The 17518-nt window shown below is 47.9% G+C and overlaps 1 protein-coding gene across 1 annotated transcript in view; it reads left to right on the forward strand.

Moving 5' to 3' along the window:
• The first annotated feature begins 2088 nt into the window (after window positions 1-2088).
• Window positions 2089-17518, forward strand: part of EML6 (EMAP like 6) — a 178220-nt gene continuing 162790 nt past the window's right edge. The window contains exon 1 of the mRNA XM_087823568.1: window positions 2089-2285. Coding sequence (XP_087679694.1) covers window positions 2089-2285 — 197 coding nt within the window. The remainder of the gene's footprint in view (window positions 2286-17518) is intronic.

Here is a 17518-nt window from a genome sequence, read left to right on the forward strand (position 1 = left end):
GTCTCGGCGTCCCAGGGCCGAGGTCAGTGAGTTGTTCATGGCTTTAACGCCTTCCCACTCACAAAATCTAGTTATCCTCACACACCCAAGCCCTCTAACTGAGGGGACCTCACAGCGTCGTCTTAAACTCGGCTCACGTGCACTTCAGCAGCTCAAACCCCATCTGAATAAAAAGGGAAGCTGAAGTAGGAAACGAATTTGGGCTTGAGTGGGCAAGAGCACCCCTCAGCGGCTGTTGCAGAAGGAAACTCTCCAGGGGGGCCGTGGAGGGCGTCTCTGTTCCAGCGCCACTGCTCTTCTCCATAGATGCAAACGCACGCGGGCCGCCTGTCACCGCGGAGCCGGGGCGCTGGCCGGCGGCCGCCCTGGAGGAAGCTGCCTCTGCTCCGCCGGGGAACCGCAGGCGTCACGGGCGCCGGTCCCCGTCTCTCTGCGGGTCCCTCGGGGCGCGCGGAATCCTGGGACTTGTGGCCCTTCCGCGCCGGCTCCCCGCCCGAGCTGGGGTTCAGAGGACTACATTTCCCAGGATGCATCGGGGAAGGGGGCCGCCTGAGCCTGGAGAGGAGGGGACGGCCCCGGAGCCCAGGGGCGTCGTCGCCGTTGCCAAGTGCGGTGATCGCGCCTAGTAACCCACCGGCAGGGGGGACCGAAAGCGGCTCCGGGGCCCCGCCCCCTGAGCCCGGGCTGGAGGAAGAACCCGTCTCCCGGGCGCCCAGTGACGAAGCCCATCCTCGGGAGAGGGGGCGGGGCGGGCAGGCGGAGGATTTCGCTCGCCCGCGGCGGCCCCGGCTCGGAGCAGAGGTTAGAGGCGGAGAGAGAGGGGATGCCCCGCGGGCGAGGCTGCGCGGGTGTGGGAGCCCCGCCCAGCGCCGGGGCGGCGGGGCGCGCGGGCCGGGGCGTGCCCGGGGGCCGCATCCCTGGGACCCGCGCGGCGATGCCGGGGCGCGCGCGTGCGTGGGGGGGCTCGCGGTCCCCGCGGTCCCCGCCCCACGCCGAGCTGGAGGTGGGTCCCTTGAGCCCGCGGGACCCCGTAGCTGTAGCTGGCGCAGACCTTCCTGCGGGGGAGGCGCGCGATTTTTGCCACTTGTTAATTATTTAGTTTTTTCTTCACCCCGCGCCTCTTAGGTAAAGCTTTCCTCCCTGCAACTGCACTAGCGTCTCGTTCCCTCCGATTCGGAAGCATCTTTCATGACGCTTGCGATTGGAGTTGGTGGCCAGCCCGAACTGCCCAGCTCCTTATGGCGCTCCCGGCCTGGGGAGGGCGCGCGGAGGGTGTGGATTTAAACACGCACGACAGCTAGCTGGGGCACCTAAAAATGACCCTGGTATAGTCACCCGACTTACGGGGAAACAGCAGAGGTCCTTCCAAATCGCACCAGCAGCCACCAGCCAGCAGCGCGTAGGGCGTATTTCATAGCAGCAGGAGATGAGTCTGGAGGGAGAAAGGAGTAGTTGACAATTAAAAAAAAAACACCAAACAACTTGTAGTTTGGGGGTCATTTCCTTGGACTGGGTGACTTACGCAAAAAATCTGTTTCTTTCTCCCTCGCGCTCGCACCCTGGACGTAGACGGTCGGTTTCGGATCCAAGGATGGCGATGGCAAAGCTTAGCCGGGCGCCCCGTCAAATCAAAGCCGCCCCCGAATAGAGCCCGCCGCCTGCGCCCTGCAAACTTCAGAGAGCGAACTGGGTGACCGGTGCTCGGCTATGCAGCGCCCGGCTGTCAGAGGCGGGGCGACGCCCCCCCGAGCCTCTCCGGGGGGCCGGCGCCCGCAGGTGCCGTGAGGCGCGCGCGCGCGGGGCCGGCGCCGCCGAGGACGCGTCGCCGGGGGAGCGGCAGCCCGGGCGCCCCGCGGGGTCTGGCGGCCGCGCACCGCGCCTCGTCTCCGGCGGCGGCGGCGGATGATGGTGGCGCCGGGCGCGCCGGGCTGTGTCTGTGCGTCGCCGCGGAGCCCGGCGCCCGGCGCGGCGCACTGAGCCCCTGCGGGTCCTCCGCAGGCCGGCCCTCGGCGGGGACAGACCCGGCGCGCGGGGGCCGCGGACCGGCGCGCGGGGCGCGGGGCGGGGGGCGCGCGGGGCCGGCTGATCATGGCGGATCGGACAGCTCCCGGCTGCCAGCTCCGGCTGGAGTGGGTGTACGGGTACCGGGGCCACCAGTGCCGCAACAACCTGTACTACACGGCCGGCAAGGAGGTGGTCTACTTTGTGGCTGGGGTCGGGGTGGTGTACAACACCCGCGAGCACAGCCAGAAATTCTTCTTGGGACACAACGACGACATTATCAGGTAAGGAGGTGGCCTGGGCCGTGGCGAGGGGTGGAGGGTGGGGGGTGGGGGGTGGAAGGGTAGGAGGAAGGGTGACCCACAGGGCTTTCCTGGGGTCAGACCCCGGAGCCCCGTGGAGTAAAAGATTCTCGCTGGGAACCGCCTGGAGTAAGAGAAGGGCTGCTGATTCTAAGCCAGGGCGGAAGCAGGGTTGGGGTGCAGGTGGGAGGGAGAGCTCGCCGTGCTCCTCGGGAGGCTTTGGGTCCCGGAGGAGTCGCGCGTCCCCATGCTTTTGCGGTGTTCATCCTCGCTACAAGTGGAGGGACCCTGGGTGACTGTCAGACGCTTCTCCCTCCCTTCGCTAACTAGGTAAATGTGGGACCAGTGACCTGAACGGTGGGTGTCAGCTTTGGGAGGCTTCTCAGTAGGTTCCTCAGCAAGCGAGAGGATTAAAAAAAAAAAAAAAAAAAAAAATCTAAAAGAAAATGTTGCTACAGGTCATTTGGAATCTTCGCCCCAGATGCTTCGAAACTGGGAAATTTATTCCGCAGTGGGTGGGGAGTTTGTTCTCTAATATTTCACTTGGCAGTGTTTTCATGCCTGAAAGCCGATGTAGACACTAAATGGATGCTTCCACAACATCGCTGAGGTTATAAAAGGCAGGCAGCTGCTGGACCACAAAACCCTACCAGGCAGCCCACAGAATGGCCAACATCTGGTAGCGGATGGTCAGGACTGATTACAAGAACAGGACTGGATGAATAGCCGTTTTAGGGGCTCTCCCTTTTAATTTGTAGAGGGAGTATTTTGATTACTGGCCCGGTTCTGTCTTCCGTGGGCCAGCTGCATTTTCCTCCAGCCCTTGTCAGCTTCTTGTGTGACCAAAGAGGTGTGGTCCAGATGCCGTTCTCAGGGAATCCCTTTCAGCCTTGGGCAGTTCAGGAAGATTTCCACGATAGGGAGCCTCAATCCACAGGGGAAATGACCTGCTGTGGATGGACCACGGCTGACAGAGGCCAGATTTGTACCTTCCGAGCTTGTGTGTTCATTGATGTGGAACAACTTCCATCACATTTTCGGAATATTGCCACTTGTGTTCCAAGTTTGCCTTTCATAATGAAATAAATGGTTAAGTGGTGTAATGTTAACAGTTTTAGTTTCTCTCTGGGACGAAAGGTTTGAAAGACTAGCTCTCTCCCTCCCCCGCCCCTTGAGTATGGTGCTTATTCCAGAGCCTTTTCTCCCCCACCTGAGACCCAAAGTTGAAAAATTTGGTAAAAACTTAGTATTTGAAGATACAGTAAGATGTGGTTTTTAAAGATCTTGACTTTTAGAAGATGAAGGTTTTAAGTACTAGGAGCTCTACTGTTCTCAAGATTTGGTGGAACTAACATAAAACTTCGTTCATGTCACATATGACAAAATAGCGCTTTTCTTCTCTCCCTGATCCGGCAATGGCTGTGATTGGGGCATCCCTACCTAGTTCTGTTCTGGGAATTTAGCTTCTTTAATTGGCAGGCTGATTATTACAGTCACAGGTACAAATGATTACCAGAGACTCGTGAAAAGGTTAGATGTTTAAAAATTTAAGCCCATTACGTTTTTGCTCTTTCTTAATGCAGTGCTTTCCATTACACCATCAAAATAAGATGTAGTCCTTTGGGGAAAGGGAGAGAGTGGCAATTAAACAGAAAATTCCCTGGGGTTGAATAATATTTATGTGACAGTTCACTTAACTACTTTGAGGATTTGAACTTCTAACCTAATTTTTCTATAATAGGGAAAAAATTAAATGCACTATTGAAACCGAAGGTGGGAAAAGGGTGGAGTTGCAGTAAATTGCCGTTGTGACTGGCAGCTGGTCTAGTGGCGATGTGATATCTGGCTTAAAGAAACTCTCAGGTTTGAGGAAAAGATGAATGAAGTTATTTGTATAACTGGGCTTGCAGGAGCCTCACTTGATGAAAAGAAAGTCAACTTCTGGCCTATATATTAAGGTTGTTATATCTTTACACTGAATAGTGACATAGTAGTAAGCTTGCCTTCAGGGAAAGGACTTTAGTGCTAAATTTTCCATATTTGGTTGGCCTGAGTATGTATAGGTGAGCAGAATTCTTTAATATCCATGTATGTCTTTGCACATAGGAATAAAATGAACTCCAACAGATGAAAAAAACACAAATCACGGATCAGTATGTAATTAAGAGCTTCAAAATTAGAATGCTTATGCTTTTATTTTGCTTTATCTTATATATGTAAATCTTTTTTTCAGGCGAAAGTAGTGCACAAACCATATTTGTTTTTATCCTTAGTATATGGGACTCAAGTGCCATTTCTTTCATCATTTTAATCTCAGAAACAGATGTTTGAAATTAATATTGTAAAATGTTGGGACTATTTATGTATTAACTGTGTATATGGATAGGAAAATTATACTCTTTATGAATTTCAGCTCAGTTCTGTGTATCCCAGTTATATTGCTGATTTTCCACTTAAAATACTGAAATTTGTCATTGAAAGAGAAAGGCTATAGCCAAGGTATTAGTGCAAAACTGTTTTTTGGGTGTGTGTGTGGAAATCATTACATGAATATTAAAGTTTCTAACTCTTGAGTACATCAAATGAGAGAATGTCAGTAATTGTGCAGTTAGCTTTTGCTTTAATTTGAAATATATATTCACAATGCACACATTTTTTACTGCTATATTTATTGTGCTTCTTTCCCTAGAATATTGACTAGAAAACAGCCCAACAGATACTGATATTTCATTCTAGTTTATAAAACCGTGTGGCCTCTGAGGTCAGGATGAACCTTAATAATAATGTAGGATTTGGCAGAGCTCATTAGAGCTCAGCATATGTGTCCTGATTTGACAGACTGTGTGTTTAAGTCAGGTCTTTAATAAGTTATTGATATGTGAAGCTTAATGTGACTTATTGGATGTAGAGGCTTAGTTTTATTCTCTCGCATGATTACTTTTCAATACAGGTAACAGATTAGGGGAAGGTGCCCTACTGTGGCTCTGATAACGTTGCTTGCTGCTGGGTGAGTAGCAGGACTCAAAGCAGGGCTCACAGGCAAGGACAGCCTAGCCTAGTGAATGGAAGAATTGCAACTTGGTTTCTGCTTCAGGGAGCAGATCACGACAGAGAAATGGAGTAAGTGAAAGAAAAGGTCACGAACGCATTTGCTGTCACCTCCCTTCCGCTTCACAGAGACTCAGCTGAGACATTCATCTCCTTGCTGCGGCTCTGTATCGCGTCCAACTAGTTCCCTGGCCCCATTTGCTCTTCTCTTACTTTCAGCTCTGTAGCAAGGGAGGCTTCTCTGCTGTGCTGTTTCAGGGGAAAGGGCTCTGGGTTGGGCCTCACACACGCTCGGTATGGACCCTCTGCCACTCACTGAAGGCATCCGAGTGAGTGGCTCGATCCCTCAGGGCCTTGTGTATTTGTGCAATGGGGGTAACAATACCCAAACTGCACAACTGTAACTATTAGAAAGAATGCATGCAAATGGTTTAGCATGCAGCCAGGCCCTTAGTTGATGCTCTAAATGCTCTTAGTCTTGGCAGTAGTAGTGATTATTTAAAAACAGGCACATACAGCCCGGCCGGGCGTGGCTCAGTGGTTGAGCGTTGACCTGGGATCCAGGCGATCGGGGTTTGGGCTCGATCAATGACTCTCTCATCATTGACGTTTCTCTCTCTCTCTCTCTCTCGTCCTCTCTCTGAAATCAATAAAGGTATATTTAAAAACAGACACATACACCAAAAACAAAACAACAACATTGATGTGAGAGTGGAACATCGGTCAGCTGCCTCCTGCACCCCCCCCCCTTAACCACTGGAGTACACTCCTTCAGCAGTCGGGCTCCTCTTGTAGGTTTAACTCGAGTTCATCATGTGTGGATTGGTCTTAAATGTAATTAAAATGTTTGATAGCAGGTAGTTCTCAAATATCATTGTATATAGGAGTCACCTGAGCACTGAGTCAGAAGTCAAGCGTCAGGCCTGACATTTTGCATTTCTAACCAGCTCCCAAGGGATGCTACTGCTGCTGGTCCACTGCCCACTCTACACAGCAGGCTTTTAGGGACCTCATTGGTAAGTTTTACAGCTCAGCAGACTGGTGTTTTTTTCCATCCCAAAAGATATTGCCCACAAGTGAAATAGAATTTTAATAATATGTGTATATATGACCCCTATATTTATTAAATTCTTAAATGAACAGAATCAATTTTTTTATTAAGTTGGCACTTAATAAAGCCCAGTGTTCTTCCTCCTGCAGAAAGAACTGAGCAGCCCTAGTTAGAACAAGTTAAGGAGATGGTGAGCCTATCTATGTGGTCAGTGGAAGAGGGTCCCACAGACTTTGTGTAGACAGCCTTTTGAGTATATACCTAGGAGTGGAATTGTTGAATTACATGGTAACTCTATGTTTAACATTTTTAAATACTGCCAGATTGTTTTCCAAAACAGCCAAACAATTTTACAGCCACACCAGCATTGTATGAGAGTTTCAATTCCTTCACATCCTTACCAGCATTTATTGTCTGTCTCTTTGATTATAGCCATCCTAGTGGGTATCTCATGTGGTTTTAGTTTGCATTTTCCTAATGACTAATAATATTGGTCACTTTTTATAAATGTATTTGTATATCTTCTTTGGAGAAATTGTCCATTCAGATCCTTTGCCCATTTTCTATTTTATTTTCTGGTTTATTTGTCTATTTATATACTGGCAATGTAAGTGCCTTATCTGATAGATTATTTGCAAATATTTTCTGCCATTTAGTGAATTTTTGTTTCACTTTCTTGATGGTGTCCTTAAGCATGAAAGTTTTAAATTTTGATGATGTCCAGTTCATTTTTCTTTTGTTGCTTGTCCCTTTGTTGTTATACTGAAGAAACCATCGCCTAATTGAAGGTCATGAAGATTTATCCCTGTTTTCTTCTAAGAGTTTTATAGTTTTAGCTCTGACATTTAGGCAGGTGATCCATTCTGAATTGATTTTTATATATGGTGTTAGGTAGGGGGTCCAACTTCATTCTTTTGCATGTGGAAATCCAGTTGTCCCAACACCATTTGTTTAAAAGACTATTCTTTCCCCATTGAATTGTCTTGGATGTCTGCAGTCCTTGAATTCCCCCAGTGGGGGGCCCATTCCTCTCACATGGAAGATACTGAACATTTGGGGACCTAGGAATGGAAATAATCATTAAAAAGATTAACCTAAAAGTAATAGAAATTGAGGCCTTGGTTTTTATTCCATGTTTGTGAAGATGCTGTTAGATCCTATGAAGGATAAACAGATTTTTATATATTTAAAGAATGTAATAATTTATATTCTGAGGAGCCAGTGCAGTATTTAGTAACTGCCTTTTTAAGGACTGCTTTTTAAAAATGAATTTACAGCCTTCATTCAGCCCTGCTGCTAGAGACAGATGAGAGGGTGGAGGTGGTATGGAAATCAGAGCATGTGGTCAGAGAGGGTGTCCCTTGGCCTCTACTCCTTTGTCAGTTCATTCTTTTCTTTCCCCAGTGGGAGGCAGGCACCTGGATGGCCTCAACCCAGAAGCTGTAGGGTTCCAGGATTGTCCCCTAGTCCCCTGTCACTCCCTTTCCCATCCACGTGAAGGAAGGGAGCGGAGGCCACCTCTGCCTCCCTGATGAAGGAAGCTTCCTCTGGACTGGTCAGAGATATTAGGCTGAAATAGAAATAGGCTGGTCAGAGAATCATTCTAAGGCTATTGAGAATCATTTTAAGGCACGAGGACCCTAAGGTGGTGAGAATCTTTTGGAACTCAATTATAGGGAGGAGTATGGCCGGCCTCTCAGGCGCTGCAAGGTAAATAGGCAGCTAGTCTTTCCCTGTTTCTTTTTCTTGTGAGTGTTCCTGTGTATCACAGGGATTCACATCTCTGCCTCTCTCTGGATAATATATGCTTTGACTTTTTCTGACTGCAGACTAGCTTCTTTGCTTAATGATCCATTTTGCACATAGCCACACTCTCTCTCACACACACACACACTCACACACACACACACTCACACACACACACACACACTCACACACACACACACTCACACACACACACTCACACACACGCACACACACACACGCATACAAATCTGTCTTTGCCCTCAGCACCCATGACTATCCAGCTTGGTCCTGCAAAACCAACTGAGTCGCTCTTTTGAGCCTTCATTTAAAATGGATCATTAAGAAGCCTCAAAGATTTCTTGAGCATCTGCTGTGGGTCATGCACGGTGCTAGGCACTGAGGATGCAGCAGCAAACAATAGGTATCTCCTCTCAAGGAACGTGTAATCATAACAGCAGCATCCATAAGCAAGCGGCTGGGTGCGGTTCAGCTCCATCACTGTCAGCCCAAGGTGTCTGAGAGCCTCAGGACAACGCCTCACCCGTTCATGGGGGCGGGTGGTCAGAGCGGGCCTTCTGGAGGAAGGGGCATCGTTAGATTTAGGCTCTGGCTGGCCCCTCGGGCTGTAGGTGGATAATGGATTGTTGGAGAGAAAGTCTGCAGGCACTTGAAGTAATCCAGGTGTGAGATCATTGTGGCAGCGTGCCAAGAAAGCAGTGGCAATATTCTGGAGATTCTAGAGTCCTGGTGATTGTTTGGGTAGAGGTGGGGGGGGAGAAGGAGGGTGTAAGGTAATGTCAGGTTCCTGGCACCGTCACCTGGTTGGATGGTGGTCATCATTCACCCAAAACAGAATGGGGAACAGGTTCAGGGTCAGAGGGTGATGAGTTCAGCTTTGAACGTATTTAGGTCAGAATGTCTGTGGGGCATCCAAGAGGTGATTAGACATTTTCACATGGTCTCCTTGCGCAGTGAGAGTGTAGGAGGGAAACGAGATAACCCAGGCAGCACTCGAAGGAAAGAGAAGAGGCCAGGGCTACTATTTTGAGGAAGAACTTTTAGGAGGTCAGCATAGAAATAGGTGCTTGTGAAAGACAGGACGAGTCCCGGGGTGGGAGGGAAACCAGAAGAGTTGAATGCCCTGGAGGCCAAGAGCAGAGAGGGCGTGGAGGGGAACTTCAGCCGCACCAGGGGGGGTGTAACCAGGTAAGTCTGGAACAGCTCCCTGTGGAGTTAGCAGTGAGAAGGCCATTGATGAAGTGCATTTGCTGCAGTAATGCTGGGAATGGTTATTTTTCTCTGGGTTGTACTTTCATCTGGGTTTTAAGCTTTCTGCTATAGCAGTTAGAATTCCAACGGTCATTTTCTTTTGGCTTTACTTTTCTTCTTACAACCCCTTTATACATTTTGCTCATGCGTGAGTGAGTTTTATGCTGCAGTGATAGTAAGCAGTCATCTCAGCTTAATGAATTTTATCTCTAGCCGACTGTAGCTCTCCTTTTTTTGGACAATAAGAGACATCGTTACAGAGGTTGCTTCTTGGTAAAAAGCCTTCCAGGTCTATTATTCTGCATGCACAGTGTGCACAAACACAGTCACTTCGGCCAGGCCACATTTGTCAGTGTGAGAGCCTGGCCTGCTGACAGTGAATTCGTGTCACACTTCTTGTCCTGAGTTACGTTCAGTTGTTAGTCTATATGATAAAATATAAGGAAGAGATATGAATTCTTGAATGCTCTGTAATTATTTTCTTCCCAGAATGTCACTTGGCTTTTTATATAATCGGTAGGAAGAAAGTGAGAATATATTCAATTAAATAAACATGTTCCGTGCTTCCTGTGTAAATGACAGTGTTTCGGCCACAGTGGTGACCATTGTCCAAGCAGGAGACACTGAGCACCTGCCACCCCCTCTCTCTTCATCTCCTTCATCCAGTCAGTCCCAGGTACAGTTGGTCACGGCCTGTCTGTCTTGCTGCTTCCACCCTGGTTCACACTCCTGTTAACTTTTGTCTGGATTAGTATAGCAGCCTACTATAGTCTTTCTGCCTCCACTATCACTCCCCTGGTCAATCTTCTCTTTGAAAACCTGGCGAAACTTTAAACAAGTACAGATTTATGAGCCCACTCCTAAATATTCTGATTCTGTAGGTCTGGCATAAACTCCCCCCCCCCCCCCCCAAATCTGTATTTTAAAGAAATTTCCCATAGAAATATAGGCAGGTGTATATAAATGTTTGTTCTCCTCCCCCCCCCCCCCATTTCTCTTTCCCTGTACATTGAGAGGACTGGCAAGCAATGACATGCCAAGCACCCAGAGCTTCAGAATAGCTTCTAAATACCATTCTCCACACAAAAGGATCAGAATTTACCAAAAAGCATATTCTAGACTTGGGGCAGGGAGAACACACAATGAGTCTGGAATAGCTTCTTGTGCTCAAAAGTACAGCAGTGCTAAAAGAATAGGGGGAGATATTAAAATGGCGTAAGAGCCAGCTTGAGGGGACTTCCACTGGTCACATCTGGGACAATTTGAGCTTGAAGTATAATCCATTGAATAAAATAAGAATCCGTGTATCTACAGTGATATAAATTACTGACGGGAAGAAGAGAAATCTCCTTGAGTAGAGGGTCAATGGGTATTATAACTGGTCCTGAAAGTTGGTTGAGGAACATGATATTGACGTAGGACTTTGCCACAAAATACTTATTAATTACAAAGCACAAACAATAACTACGGCAGCGAAACCTGGCAGACACCACCTGAGCCGAATGATCGACGGCAACATTCACAATAATGGGAGAGACCAAGTCATTTTAAAAAATGTTCCCCACGTGGCCCTGGGTTCCGAATCCCTGCTTGTGGCCAGCACTGAGCTCCGCCTTAGAAAGCGCAGGTCTGCGGCCGCCCTGCTCCGGGGCTGCGGGAGCTGGGGGGCTGCGGCCTGCGGCCTGCGGCCTGCGCTGCTTCTGGAGCGGGCTGGAAGCCCTCGCCCAGCCCCACCCGCCTCTTTGCCTCCATCGCCCGCATCACTGTGCCCCTTCCCCTCCCCCGCGTTCGCTGCCATGCTCTGCAGTCCCCGCAGTGGCCGCAGCAATGCCCTGCCTAGAACCCCGTGCCCAGCCTGGGGGCAGAGTCACGTCCCCAAGGAGGCAGCTCCAGCGCCCGTCTGTGAAGTGCTCCCTGATTTCTTGAGGCCGAGTCTGTGTCTTCCCTCGTAACCCTCTAGCCCTGTCTCCATCTCTCACAGCACTCCTCACCGTCGGCCGCAGTTCTCCACTTGTGTGGGTCCCCACTCCTCACGCAGCCTGTTGTCCCCGCTGTGTCCTGGAGGCACTTTAGGTGGTGGAAAGAGCTAGGGCTTCAGAGCCAGGCGGACCTTGGTTAGAATCTGATTTTCCCACTTATTAGTTATTACCCAGCCAGTTCCAGCTTCTCCCTCTAGTCTGGAGTCCAGACCTATGGTAGGTTATTGTGAAAATTCAATTAAATAAAGCATGTAAGGAGCTTTGCAAAGCGAGTTAAAGAGAAAGGAAGAAAAAGGAACCTCACTAGACCCTAAGTTTTTGAAATATATACATACAAATATTTTACATATATCCATTCCCCCCTGCAGTTATGCAGAAATTCAGAGGCATAGTCACATGGCTAGTCATTCACAGACCCAGCTTTGAACCCATTTCTACCTGACTCCAAGGCCATTCTCTTTCTGACTATAACCCAGGAAGGAGAGACACAGAGCCAGACATCATTACCTTGAATAAGAAACCCCCGTGAAAAATGTTAAGCCGGAGTCGCAGTCTCTCCCCATTCATGGGAGGGGTGGTGGTCGGGGAAGGTAGCTGGGTGGAGACCCAGGTTAGATAGTCTGTCCCGTGGGTGGCCCCGCGCGGGTGAGCGAGAGACTCACCTCACAGGTATTGATTGAGTGCCGGTCAGGGGACACTCCTGGTGATTGCCATATTTGAGGGGCCAAAGGGGAGCAGGTGGAGTGAAGAGGGCTTCAGATGGAGCCTGGAATACACCCTTACCTTTAACTCAGGAGAGCCAGAGGGGCACCCGGGCCCTGAGGAGCAGAGGGGCGGGGGGCAGGGACTTGGAGGCGAGGGGGGGGTCAACGCCTGTCTGTGTGTGTTTTCCGAGGGGCTGGTGGTGAGGGGTCCGCTGTGGCGTCCAGCAAAGAGATGGACCGGGTTTGGGAGTCGAAAGAGGTCAAGGGAAGAACATTTTCATTCAAGCAGTGCAGGGGCAGAACCCAGGTTGCTGGAAGCGTGAGTAAGAGCCAAAGTGCGGAGGCAGCAGAGAAGCGTTGGGCAGAGGCCTCCTGGATGCCTGGAAGCGTAAGCGGCCTCCTGCTCCCGCGCCCGCCCCGGGGGTTAAGCGCCCTGAGAGGCCATCGGGTCCAGTGCGGAGTGCGAGTGACGTGCCGGCCGGGCAGCTGCGGCTCCTGCTCCCCAAACTGTCCTTAACCAAGAGGCAGATCTGCTTTAATGGGGCAACACACCAGAGGTTTGAAAATCCATTTTATTGTTTTCCTAAGGACAGGCGTGTGATTTCAGCTGGTTTTATAGTGACTATTTCTTTTCAAGACTTGCACAGCGTTCTGTTTAAATGCACTGGGGAGGGAAAACAACAGAAGAAAAAGAAAGGAAAACAGGTTTTTGTTGTTGCTGTTAATCCTTACAGACCGTTACACACTGCAAAGGCTAAATTATAGGCTCACGTGTCCCCCAGTTCAGAGCTTAGTTTTTTTCTGAGCTAGAGCAGATTTTCTCTTCGATGGTATATTTGTATTTTCTAGGTAGAAAGTGATTCTCTGTTTCTAGGTATATTTAATTCCATACGTGTTCCAGCTTCATCTAAGTCTCTCTTGAACCTCAGAAGCTAATTCAGCAGCTAGCTTTTTCCTTCTGGGTACCACAAAAAAGTAGAAACCATATTTCCAACAATAAATCGATGAAGGCGTTGAGCGTGCTGCGAGCAGGGGACACCGCGGCGCCATGTGGTCGCTAGCGGACGCCCTAGGGGCGGCTCCAGGCTGTTAGTCACTGGCTGGCTCTGTGTGCCCGTCGGGGACCGCGCGTTTCCCACAGCCTGCGCTCATGCGACGTGAACACAGATCTGTGACCTTTCCCTTAAGGATTCCTAGGGATTTTACCTATAGGATTTTACAAAGAAATTTTCTTAACCTGGAGGAGATAGGCCACATTTTTTGGTAAATATGGGTAAAGTGTAAATAATAGTTTTAGAACTTTGCCATCCACCCTGTTGGTGGAGAAATGCTTCACTTTTTTCATAATTAGACCCCTGTGCAGCGGCCCCCGAGTCTACAGTCCCCAGGCACCCAGAGAAAGTGCACCCTCTTGTAGCAAGTGTGCTTTCTGGGTAGTAAGGTAAAAGGTCTGCTCGGTTGGTGTTTGGTTGGTAGCAAATGAAAGTAGCCAGAAAATGTATTAAGACAGGAATTCAGAACATTAAAAGTTTATAATGAGATCCTAAAACTCTATTTTTTTAAATTCTCATCTGAGGATATGTTTATTGATTGTGTGTGTGTATGAGAGAAAGAGAGAGAGATGAGAGAGAAACATTGATCGGTTGCCTCCTGTACGAGCCCCAACCGGGGAGCAAACCTGCAGCCTGGGTATGTGCCCTGACCAGGAATTGAACCCACAACCTTCTGGTGTGTGGGGTGCTGCTCCAACCAACTGAGCCACCCAGTCAGGGCAAAACTCTCTATATTTTTAAAATTTAGATTATTAGCCTTGTTTGGGGGTTCCAAGAACCCTGATGTGGGAATTAAACAAATATTTGTGAAATGACAGAAAACAGAATGAACTCTCTCCACATTTCTGCTGTAACCTTGCTGTCACCGTGGTCGGAGAAAACTAGCACGTATGTCAGAGGCCCACATGGTGAATGAACTTAATTTTCACTTAAGACTAAAGTGGCAATAAAAAATTGTACTTGTGAGGAGTATTAGAACTTAGTGAATTTATTTCAGGCTCTTTGTTTTATTTTATTTGGGGTCTAAGCAAAAAACACTATGTTAACTAGCATAATTGATTTTATGACATGTTATTTATCCTTGAGGTATGTGAAATTATGAAAAAAATTGAAGTATATGTGGAAGAATGTTAAACAGTTTTGTTTCTGTGAATATATTTGCTTTAATCTTGTTTATTCATAACTACATTATATAAATTTATCTAGGATTACTGCTTTATTTTAATACTGGGATTACAGAACTGAGTCATGATTGCTCATCCTAATTTTGTGCCTGGTTATATTTTTTGTAATTTATAGGCAAAAAAATTTTACTTTAATGTGTGCAAGGTGTTCCAGTAATTCTGGAGGAAACCAATTCCTTTCAGTGCAGCTTATTCCAAAAGTAAGGGTGAAATTGTTTATTGATTTTTGGCAAGCCACCAAAAGGAAATTACAGCTATTTGACAGAAATCTCAGGAAAAATAAACAGTAAGATGACATAAGAAATTTTCCAAACTATGATTATATGGTGCCCAAGAAAGACTCAGTAAAGATTCACTTCCTTTTGATACAAACGTTTGCCCCCGTACTTTCGGGAAGCAAAAATTTTAAATGATCCTCAGTTAAAGTTATAAACTAAAAATCATGGATGCTATTAAAAATAATCTTATAAGGACCTGCCTGGATTGGTAGAATAGAGAATCTGGGTTTGGGTTTTTCTTCTTCTGGCTAAAGGGCTAGATTCTCTTTTGTTCACTGTTGTCCTCACATGCCCAGTACAAGGCCTGGCCCGGGGAAGCCACTCAATAAATTTTTGTCGACTTGAGTCAGAGGCCAGCGTTCACCTAGACGCGGCTATGGGAAGAAGCCCTGGACTTCAGGGCTGGCCCGTCCGTCTCTGTTTTCCGTCTCAGCATTCCTGTCGATGGGCACTTGGATGGTCCACTATCACAGACAGTACTGGAGCAGACATTCTTATTGTTCATGCCTCCTAGAGTGTCTGTGTGAGTATTTCTGTGGCAGATATTGCTGGTAGAATGGCCAGGGTAAAAAAATGTGCACATTTTAGGTTGTGGCAGATACTGACAAACTGCCTCCCAAAAAGATGTACCAGTACACGTGTAGGAAAGTGACATTTCTCTACAGCTTCTGCTGATCTGGGATCAGATGAATTTCAACTTCTCTAAAGTCAGAAAGAATAGAAATTTTATGATTTAAGAAAGTGAGGCATTTCTGGATGAAAGTAAACATAAAGTTTCTTCTTTTCTGACTGGTCTTGTTAATGGTGATGCCTACATCTGTACATGTAAAGACCCACAGAAATAGATTCGATTAAAATATTCGATAATACATATTATATTCAAATATCTTTGGCTTGATGACTTCATATGTGATAGTTTTGTTGCTATCATAGTATAAAGATTTATTTTACTGTATTGTCTGTAGACTAGTTCTACTAATAATACATATTGTTAATACAGAGAGAAGATGAGAACACTTGGTATGCGTACTTCATTGCTTAATAATATATTATTATGTGCTGGGTAATTTGCCGAGCATTTTGTATACATAATGATACGTATTCCTCACAATAAGTACTTAAGGTAAATGCTGTTATTCCCCCTTTACTAAAGGAGAAACTGAGGCCTAGAGAAATGAAGTCATTTACCCAAGGACAGTAGCTAATAACTGCCACGCTGGGTTTCGCACCCAGGCCTCTCTCACCTCGGGCTCCAGTTGCCTGACTTACCATTCACTTAATTGCCCGGCCTGCTTTTGTCACTCAATTATTGTCATCTGATGGTGAGAATCAGGGATATTTTCCAAAGAAAAATAATGACATGAGCCTAACAAGAATACCCGTTAAAGCACATCCATCCTTGGCTCTCAGCGTGATCCCCAGTGAACGAATTAGGTCTCTTCGCCTAAGAACTTCTGCTTGGCTCTAGGTCCAGATTAACTTTCTTCGCTGATAGATTTGCTGAAAGCAGAAGCACCAGTTACCATTGCCTGTCTCTTGAACAAGGCAGGATCTGTTACTTCACGTGGAAAAGACTTTGGTTATGGCAGAAACACTGCTTCAGCGGTGAGCTCCAGGACTGTCCGTGGCCCACTGTGCACTCCCTCCCCTTGGCCTGGCTGCCCAGCCCAGAGCCTGGTGTCTAGCCTTAGGGTGTGTCCTCAGCTCCTGGGACTAGATCCACTTTTTAGTCCTGGAATGGTCCACCTGGAACCCTCTCGTTCAGAATGGCTCCACGACCACTTACTCACCAGTCAGTCCACTCTCAGGTACTCGCTCCTCTGGCAAGCCACACGGCGTTGGTGACAGCAGAGTTGCTGGTGATGCCAACTCTGGTAGGTGTTTGGTCTTTTAATATTTTTGGCTCAAGGTAGCAGAACCCATCTTAAGTTGGCCTGAGGGAACGAAGGAATTCCCTGGCTTATGTCCCTGGAAAGTTCCCGATCAGGGCCGACGTCGGGGCCTACAGGAACTCAGGTGACGCTGCGGGTACTCTCTTAGATGCTCTTTCTCTGTCTCTTGGCTGTGTTTCTTTCTGGTCATTGACCTCATTCTACCCCTTTGCTGACAGGTTTCTTTCAGGCTACGGGGTGGGCAGCATGGTGATGCCATGGCCGTGGGTGGCTTCAGGTTCCCAGGCTCTCAGCCGGAGACCTCAGAGGAAACGGGAAGCGTCTGTGGCACCAGATGATAAAGTTGCAAGGAAGCACATCCTGATTGGCCTTGCATGTGCCCTGTGCCCATCCTTTGGTCCTGTTGCTGTAGCCAAGAATGGGGTATCACCACTGTGCCAGGAGCTGTGTGTGATTGGCAGTCCTCCCAGAACCACATGGGAGGGGGAAAGGTTAATTTCTACAAGGGATAAGTGTTATTACCAGAGGAGAAAGAAATGTTGGGCTTCCTAAATAGTCACAAGTAAGCCTGGAAAACGATAGGGCATTGAGCCTGAAGTATATCATTCGGAGAACAGATGAGTCCAGGGAGCAATAGATCCCTGTTTGTTAGCCATTTGAATGGGGTGGCCACCTCCCCAATATCTTTTCAGGTTGAGAATCAGAACCATTTTTATGGTGACAAAGACAATTTACTTGGGCCAAGACCAGAATGATATGAGGCTTGTTAAATAGCGAATATGAAACCTACTACTGGTGTGAAGGACAGGGGTTGCTTCCTCGGTTTAATTCCTGAGAAACATGCAAGGTGTACGGGAGCTTGGGCATGATCTTGTTGGTGTCTGGAGGCCTCTGAAGGCACTACAGAAGAAGTGGGAGCTTCCGAACAGGAGATTCCCTTTAGAATACTGAGTAGAAGGCTCACAAGGAACTTTAGTTATTTTATGCAAAACAAGGAAACAGTGTTAAGTTA

The sequence above is a fragment of the Miniopterus natalensis genome, chromosome 13, assembly GCF_054644295.1.
Source record: "Miniopterus natalensis isolate mMinNat1 chromosome 13, mMinNat1.hap1, whole genome shotgun sequence".
NCBI lineage: Eukaryota > Metazoa > Chordata > Mammalia > Chiroptera > Miniopteridae > Miniopterus > Miniopterus natalensis.